A 9,341-nucleotide genomic window follows, 5' to 3' on the forward strand; every position below is an offset into this window, starting at 1 on the left:
AAATCGAAAACAACAAAACAAGAAAACTATGAAATCGAATGGGATATTTGGGTACCTTCGACGAACACAAGTTGAATCGAAGAACACACGATAGATTCGACGAAGACAAGGTGGAATCGATGAAGACAAACTGGAATCGCGGCGGATAGTTGAATACGGGCGACAACTAAGGTTTTGGTGTGTGAGATACACGGTGACCTCCGACTAGGGAAAAGGGACGGATTTGGGTGTTTTAATTAGGATTCCTTTTAGAGAAAATTGGGTGGGTATTGGATTATGGGGTGGATAGTTGGGTTATGGGTTAAAAAAAGGGTTAAACGGGTAGTTCAATAGGAATAAGACACGTGTAAGCAATTAGGGGTCCGTTAGTGAGAAGGGTATATGTGTACCTATAATTGGACAGAAGCTGCTTATGTGGACACAAAGTATAACGGAGGGCATATACGTACCGTTTATTAAAGTTTCGAGGTAAATCCGTCCCTTCTCCCAACTTTAATATATCCCATCAATATTCAGGTAAAAACATTTTCTTCATTTCACTTATTTCATGACATTTTTGTATACACATTTTAATTTTAACTCACGTATCTTTAATTACTTCTGTGATTTGTTTTCTTCCCAACATTTTACTTATATAGAAAAGACAGTTTTGAGCAGTTTCAACATGACTGCTTTTTGCCATTTTTATAAAAGAATAAGGGTCTTTTGGTCATTTACACTACCAAATTGATCAGTAAAGGCTGCATACGTCTTAATACTGCTTTGGAAGAGACACGTAGCAATGCTGCCAAACTGATGTGTATTTAAGACATTCTATGAGAGTTGATGCTCTGTCTCTCTTCTTCTTTATTTTGCAAAGCAAAAAAAAAATCAAGTTTTCTGCATGTGTTGTTGTTGTATAGGTAAATGATTATATTGTATTATTATTAAGAAATGTGCAGTTTTTTGTTATCTTTTTATGCTTTTTGGTTATATTTTTGGGTTGTGGTTTTGAAATTTCTCTCCATCTTTTATAAATTTTAATGAAAATCAAGACCCAATTCGATTCTTATGTTTTAGATCTGTAGGGTTACCGGTTGGACTATAAGAATTGCGTCTTTGTTGAATTCAAAAATTTGAGATGCTCTTTGCTTCTCTGTTTCGCCTCAAATTTGTCTTCGATGTTGCCATTGATTTTTAATAAAAACAAGTGAGCACCGTAAGTGATTGCATATACACTATTAGTTAGTCTAATCAATAAACTTGCACCATGAAAAGGTTAATTACTTCCTTTCATCATTATATGTTTTATTTTTGTATTCTATTGGGGTAAAAAGAGAGTTGAGAATTGCGGATGAATACAATAAGCCTATCATTGTTGTACTTGCGTATAATTAAGTAGCAATATCATTCCTTTTAACTTATTGATTCTAAGCTCTTGGGATCTCCCACACAATTTGTTTTCCGTTGTTCGAGTTAGATTTGAAAAGAGGTAAAACAAGTTAAAGTGTTTGACACTTTCAAGACATAGTTCAACAACGGTTCAATGTAAGTTTTTTTTTTGAACTCTTGAATGTATCATTTGAAGCGATTCTCGGTATGTGCAGGGTGTCTTTACTTTGGGCATCATAATCTATTCCTCAAAAGGCCTTCGGTTAAAAGAGCACAAAACTATGATAAAAGACTATAAATCTTAAGTCACAATTGAAGTCACAAAACTAGACTATTCCATTATAGTACAAAAAATCTTCCATTTTATAGATTTTGCTGGGGCCATATTTATATATATCTTGGCCCTTGTGTAGTTGTGATTGATAGTTTGTTGCATTTACTTATATTACTAGCAGTGGAAGTAGTTTGATTATTGTGATCAATATACTGCCTTAGAGCTCACATAGTTTTTGAGAGTATTATGCTATATGAGCGACTTGAATTGTGTAAAACAACTACGTTTGTCCTTTTCATTTATTAATCGATGCATTGGAGATAGTTTTCTGTACAGTCAATCACTTCTTAGTTTAGCAATAAAGAGGTGAATGTTGAAGGAACTTGAAATCAAAGTAGTGCCAGTCTGCGGTCATTTTCCTAGATGAACCACAAGAAGATTTGTGCTTGTGTTTTCTTTGTGAACTTAAAGAATAAACTCGACAACTTTACTTGTATTTGTGTTTATGAATTTGTCTCTGCTTTGGCCGACCTCGAAAACAATAGCTATCTACCTAGCCTTATATATATATCAGCCTTGCACTTGGTTCTTAAGTCATTATATTAAAGTAATTGTACACTTGCTTTCATGTATGTACATACCTCCTATATATTTCAAGTAACTGTGATTTGGTTCTTTTTCCAATCTTGTAATTTATGAATAATAATTTTTCTTCTTCTCTCATATGTATCAGGTCTTAATCTTTTGATCAGAGATCAAAACAACTCAATCTGCATCTCAGCTAACTTTCTATACAATGTATCACATTTTGTTATTATGTAAAATAAGTGTACATAACTATCTTGTAAAACTTAGTTCCTTAAAATATCAACAAACGATTAATATGTAAGGTTATCTTACGGTACATACTTGTAATCCAACTTTTAATTGATATCAAGTTATGATATGTATTATAGAAATCATTTCTTCATTTCAAAAGAAAAAAAAAATATTTTCTAGAGGAAATATGTTGCAAAAATTTTAGCTCATCAAATATAGAAAATTAACATTTTACAGAATACACCGATAGATTCATCAAATTTTTTTCTCCAATTTCACGTAAAAACAAATTTAACAAAAAAAAGGAATAATACATAATAATATTGGGCCCGTGCTGGCACGGGCCATTACTTTCTAGTTTTTTTAGAGGTACTAGTTCATCCTTGAAGATTATATATTATAGTAATTGATTTGTAAAATTTAATTTGGGTTGAAAAGATTAGTTTAACAAGAGAAAAGAATTTGTAAGTTATTAATCTAATAAACTCATTTCCTTATTTCATAGTAACATTTTTATGTTAATTTACTCTTACTATGAAGTGTTCTTATGCAAATTTACACATGCAGATTTTTATATTCAACATACAATGTTTTCACAAATTCTTTCCGTCAAATAGTTTATACATAAGTTTAACTTATGAGTTCGATCATATTTTAAAAGAAAATTCTATAACCGTGCTTCGTGCGGACAAGTACTAGTGTCAAATAAGTTAATGTTTTTAAAGATAACTTTGAATAGAATGCAATTAGTCTGAAACAGAGAGCGTTCAAAGTAGTTTTGTTTTTCCAAAAATAAGAACTCCACATTTATAAACTATCAGTACACAATAACTTAAAAAGGAAAAAAGAAAGATGTTAAAAAAAAGCATTATCAGAGAGAAGAAAGTATATATAGTTTAGATCTTTATATTAGCTAGTTTCTAGTTATGAAAAGCATAACTCATATCCATAATGTACAAAAAGCTTCAAATACTGGGATAGGAAATAAACTAAGAAAATATATCATAATTGGCATGGCCATGATGTACAAAAGCTCTTCACAGTTTGGTCAACAAAAGAAAACTTGGATGCTTCTTCAGGTTGCCTGCCTCTGTTCAATCTGTGCACAGTAAATAAAGAGGCATTGCTGCTGGATCAAGCTCCCAGAAACCTCGAAGGCTGCCACCTCTCTCTTCTGTCAGGCGAAAAGCAGGGATTCGATGAGAGAACTTGAGATGCTCGGATACAGATATTTTCTCTGTTCTGTGAGCCTCTTCTTCTTCCACTCGAGGCTTGTAGACAGACTTGAAGCCGTTTACCCACACTAAGAACTTCACTTCTACATAACTATCGGAAACATCCACTATTTCAACAATCTCATATTCACAATCTTCTAGTTTCTTACCTTTTATCTGAGCACTCCAGTTTTTGTATACTGCCCAAACTTCACCTTTTCTGGGGAAGATCTTGTATACACCCTTCTTCAAAGGTTCTGTTGCTACTTCATGTGAAAAGGTGTCGGTTCCAGTATATGGGTTCAGCTTAGTGTTTCGAAACTTAAACAGTCCACAACCAATTGGCATTGTTTTATCATGCCACTGTATTGTACCTTTAGGGGGTGGACAGGCATACAACCATGCTACATGCAACACAAAATCAGGGAGAAGATCTATCTTCTTTATCTGCCCATAGTACCTGGGTAAGGCATCTTCATCACTGTACATCGCCCAACATTGACCAATTTGAAACTTCTCCGGTGATCTCTCAGCATCAAAGCTGTAGAATTCGGGTTCAGGAACCTGATTAGATGCTGATCCAACACAGTTTTCTGCAGAATTTACAGAATCCATGTGATTGTATGCCATGAAATTAGCTCTCTTCCTCTGGTCTATGGATGAAGCAGAAATGCCTACTTGGTCAGTAGGTAAGGAAGCAGGGTCTAGTTCAAAAGATCCTTCAGGAACATCATTCCTCTCCATCCCTGTCATCTTAAAAGAAGGAACTCTATGAGAGAATCTAAGCATCTCCTTTGCAGGAACTAGAAGTGGGTCTCCTGCTCGATGGAAAAGACAAGTGAAGCCTTTTGCTTTAACCAAGTATGCAACATGCACACCAATAGCATCAGCATAGTCTGACAAGACCTCAACAAACTCATAGTTGAACTTTTTCTTGCTCTCAAGACGAGAACACCAGTTCATATCCCAATCTTTAAAGATGGCCCAAGTTTCTCCTTGCAGTGGAAATATCTTTATGGCACCATAGTTATTTCTATTTATTGCACATACCAAATGTGAGAACATAGGAATGTCTTCAATGTCTTCTAAGTTTCCCAGTCTGAACCTACCACAAGAAGCTGGAAGGCCCTCAGATAGCCATTTGGTTTCATCTTCATTCAGCGGATCCGGCTCTAACCAAGTTATGCACAACTTAAATGCAGGAGATAAAATCTTCCTGATGACTGCATAGAATCTAGGCATGGCATCTAGAGTATCATAAACAGCCCATACTTGGCCAACCTTAAAGCAAGATTCTTCCTTGTCCTTGTCAAAATCACTAAAATCTGGATCTGCACATTCAAATGTTTTTGGCTCAGTCACAGTAGAAGGCCCTACATCTGAGGGAAGATCAACACTTCCTTTTAAAGGTACATCCACTCTTTCATTTGCAGTCTCAGCTTCCTGCTCTGTGTTCTGCAAGCTCTCTTCAGAGGACAAACTGTCCTTCAATTTCTTCTCCTTCCCCTTGGGAGTTGCTGCATGAGACAAATGGTGAACCTCGGATTCCTTAGTAGGAGAGGGATATCCAACCCCCTTAGATCGCTTAGAAGGACCTTCTTCTTCATCTTCATCAATTAGATTATCACCGTAAGTGACACGCTGTCTACACCGCGTAGATCTTCGCCGGTTTTCCTCACTGAGACATTGAGATTTCTGCCCAGGCAGATGAGTGCCCACTTCAAAATTTGTATCTTCTTCAGAGTCTATGCTTGTTGATAAATCACATTTTTCACTATATTCTGTTGATGTCTTCTTTCTCTCTGTGTTTTTCTTTTTATATTCCCCTGATAATCCCTCCTTATTCATTTTTCTATATGCATTTTCCGAGTTTCCATTTCTATTAGACTCCTGCCTAACTTCTGAGGGAAATTCTGGCTGTATAAATGGATTCCTGGCAAGGGTCTCATCAGCACCCTTCTTCTGACTGGAAGTAGGCAGACTCCTACTGGATCCGGGTGTTGCATCTGAATCTTTCAGTTCATGACCTGTGTACGACTTTTTACAACTGTGGCACCACAAAATTTTATTTAGCACGGTCTTATAATACTTGTACTTAACAGAACAGAATGGGCAGGCAGTCCAAAAGGTTGGTTGGCTTCCTGGAGCTCCTGATTGAGTACCTTGTACCCAAGGATGTGTCCTGGTATCTGGCTGGCAGCTTTTTTGCTGCATTGGTACTTGAAATCTTCCTGAAGGAATGTGTCTACTGTTGTACAACATACGTTTAGGTCGATCCGAAAGCACCGATAGAGCTTCACCAATCAGTGAAAAGGCATCCGCAGCACCAGGGAACTTGTTCTTATCAGGATGTAGCAAGAGAGCAAACTTGCGATATTGCTTCCTGATAAGAGCATCATCAGCTGTTGGCTCTACTTTAAGAATACCATACCAATCTTTTTCATTTCCAAAAGACTTATTCTCTGCAGAGCAATGCACTTCACAAACCAAAACCATCTGTGTAATGTTCTCCAGATCAGGAAAGAGCTTCTGGGCTTTAGATGCAAACTTTTTAGCTCCAACGAAATCTCTATTTCCCATCATCACTTCAGCAATCCCTCTAGCCTTAATGGCCTCTTCTTTGTTGCAGTCCATCACTAGTCTAGAATTTGATGGCCCCACTTTTATGTTTACCCTAGGCTTCAGATGGTAGATTCCAGTAGAAAGCAAAGATTTAAGAAACTGTAGTATTCACCTCAGCTGTTCAAGTTCATGTACCCTGAAAAGGTTCAGCATCTCAGATTAACTAAGAAAGAGAAAACTAAAATGATTATTTGTTGAATATTGACGTTCATGCAGCTACACATTTCCTTTTTAAGAAAAAAAATAATGAGAACAGGCAAGGGTAACACTCTAAGCAGTTTAAATCGTAAAGGATTAGCATTTGTCAGTGGAAAGGACATTGGAAGGGGTTGCCAAGAATGGATTAGGTTTGGTATCATAATAAATTATTGTATCATTTTATCTAATGAAAACACAATTCAACCCCAAAGTGATCAACAACAACAACATATTCACTGTAATCCCACAAGTGGGGTAATGGGAGGGTAGAGTGTACGTAAACCTTCACCCTACCTTAGGAGGTAGAGGGGTTGTTTCCGATAAATCGTTGGCTCAAGAAAAGCAAAACAAAGCAGTCCAGAAAGAGAAATAACGGAAGTGAAGAAGCCATCATAAAGTGCTATATAACGCATAATAAATCAATATGAAAAAAAGGGAACAATAATTATCACAAATTGTATGATAATAGAAGTACAAGAAACACCATATAATAACACAAATAGAAGGACAAGAATATACTTGAAATTACTACATCACATCTAATCTGGAAGCTTTATTCTATTCAATTATCTCTTCACACACATTGCCAAGTTAATAATTTTCATTAGCAAAATATTGTCGCACTAAAATAGATACTCATCCTCTTTCCAACTTTCCTCGATACCCAATAAAGCCTACGATTTAACTCAAGGAGCTGTTAATTTCAATAATTGCAGCATCTGAAATATATTCTCTACATCTCAAATTTGTGATAGAGAACTTTTCGATCTTAGATACTCAATTTAAACAGTTGACACACTTTTTACTGAAAAAGTGAATACATCAAGCACAAAATTGCTTTTTACTAAAAAAAGAGTATGCATCAAGCTCATTTGACCTACCTACATAATATACACATGTAAATATGTGTGTGTACACATACATATGCGACATCATTATCATAATAATAGCTGCAGGAAGTAGTATATCAAGTATTAACCAGCTTTGTCAATCCCGTCCACATATTATCTTGTAATTATTTGGATATAGTATCAGTTAACCGGCTATATAGAGGAAAGACGAGTTGAAACCTGATCCAGAGGGATGTCTATGATTGAAGTCTAGCCATAAAGTTAGAAAAGCATTTTACTTCTATACTCTTGGTATCAAAAGGAATGTCCATGTTTGTTCTTAGCTTTTTACCCATATTATGTGCTAACAAACAGGCTTCTACACATACAACCATTATACTAGACCAAGAGTTGCTGCAGTCCCACCTGTACTTCGCTGTACAGAACATTTTCTCTTTACTATTCGTAAAAAAATAAGTAGAAGCAACTTGTATTCCTCATGCTTCCTCGAGTTTGAATTCCTCGAGTAGAAGGGTCATTTAACATTAAACTTAGAAGGAAGTTACACCAATAACGAGCATGTGTCAATTATAAACTAGTTGGACTCGATTATATGAATCCTCTACATCCATTGTGTTCTACTAGATCCCATAGCATCTTATTGCACAATAGATTGCTTTTTAAGACAAATTATGGTTTCTCTATCCCAAGACTTAAGTTCAACAGCACAGATAGTTCAGCACGAGATGTATGGCAGGTATACATCCAAGGTTCTCAAGTATGTAATCTTTCATTTAATTTTCTTCCCGGTGCATTATCTCCCCCCAACCTCAATCATAGAAGTTTTAAACTAGAGGTTCTTTAAATGTCGCATATATAACATACAATTATCCAACCAAACTGAAAAGACTCCTATAATGAAGTGCCAATAAACTAAATCAACCAACTAAAATTAAAACATGGACAATTTACTTGTGCGTATGTCAGCCCCAACACTTTAAGTTTAATGGTAAGAGCATAGCTTATGATGTCTAGGTTAGGCAAAAGTAGCAGATTACAATCCTGCCGCAGACAAAAGCCTGGTATTTAACTGTATAGAGAGGGGCAAGCCCATTAACCTTCAAGTTTCATCAGTGGTTTTCAACAAAAAAAAAAGGTTTACTTGCATGTCTGTCACACCCAAAAACCCAACACTAATGTTCAAAAGAGTCTCACTATTCATGAATTAACAAGATCACAACTTACACAGAAACTGATTAACACACATAAGAATGTAAACTGCCTCCATACCACAGTTTTACAACAAACAAACAGAAAGGGCATATGCAGAAACTAAAAGCGACAGAAAAAGACGCCCCTTGTGCGATTCCCAGCAACATGCAAACGCCAAAACACAGGATTCTCAGACAATATAATTCGTCAAATTCAAGAAACAGAGAGGCAAAAAAAAAAAACCCTTCTCATCTAAAACACAAAACTTGTTTAAACTTGCACAGAAATGTATCATTCACCATAAAGATCAAAACTTTATACAGAAATCAAACCCCAAACCATCAAATAAAACAACCCCACAACCAAAAAACACATAAAAGATCACTCTTTGATGGAAACAAACAAGAATTTGTCTTTATTTCTTTACAAAAAAAAAAAAGTTGATGAAGAAACTTACATTGGTTTCAACGTGAAGTTGATGAGTTGTGTTGTTTGAGGTAAAAGGATTGGAGGCAAAGGCAGAGTGAGGAAATTTGTATTTACAGGAAGATTCTGAGATTAAACAGTAGTACCAAAAAAGTATCAAAATGTTCTTAGAGTTGGGTTTAATTACGGCTGTGGGCCTATGGTTCTTTTGTTATTTTCCTCAATTTTGTGGGTAAATAAGGTTAGGACAGTTTTTCCAAATACGCCCATAGGGGAACCATTAATGTGTGAAGTGTTAATTCACAAGTACTTATTTTAATAAGGGATAAGGGTCTGAAAAATACCTCAACTTTGGNAGGGGCCGTTTGGTTACTG

General features: G+C 35.7%; 1 protein-coding gene across 1 annotated transcript; it reads right to left on the reverse strand.

Annotated features, from left to right (window-relative positions):
- Positions 1-3,362: 3,362 nt before the first annotated feature.
- LOC125877316 (uncharacterized) lies at positions 3,363-9,097 on the reverse strand. The gene is made up of 2 exons (XM_049558649.1): positions 8,998-9,097; positions 3,363-6,436 (listed from the first exon to the last, which is right to left on the reverse strand). The coding sequence occupies exon 2, from the start codon at positions 6,310-6,312 to the stop codon at positions 3,559-3,561; it is 2,754 nt and encodes a 917-aa protein (XP_049414606.1). The 5' UTR covers positions 6,313-6,436; positions 8,998-9,097; the 3' UTR covers positions 3,363-3,558.
- Between the last annotated feature and the right edge of the window lie 244 nt (positions 9,098-9,341).

The sequence above is a fragment of the Solanum stenotomum genome, chromosome 1, assembly GCF_019186545.1.
Source record: "Solanum stenotomum isolate F172 chromosome 1, ASM1918654v1, whole genome shotgun sequence".
Classification (NCBI taxonomy): domain Eukaryota; kingdom Viridiplantae; phylum Streptophyta; class Magnoliopsida; order Solanales; family Solanaceae; genus Solanum; species Solanum stenotomum.

Bases quoted from the DNA above. Each gene is read 5' to 3' on its own strand.
- LOC125877316 (XM_049558649.1), bottom strand. From the start codon at position 6,312: ATGGACTGCAACAAAGAAGAGGCCATTAAGGCTAGAGGGATTGCTGAA.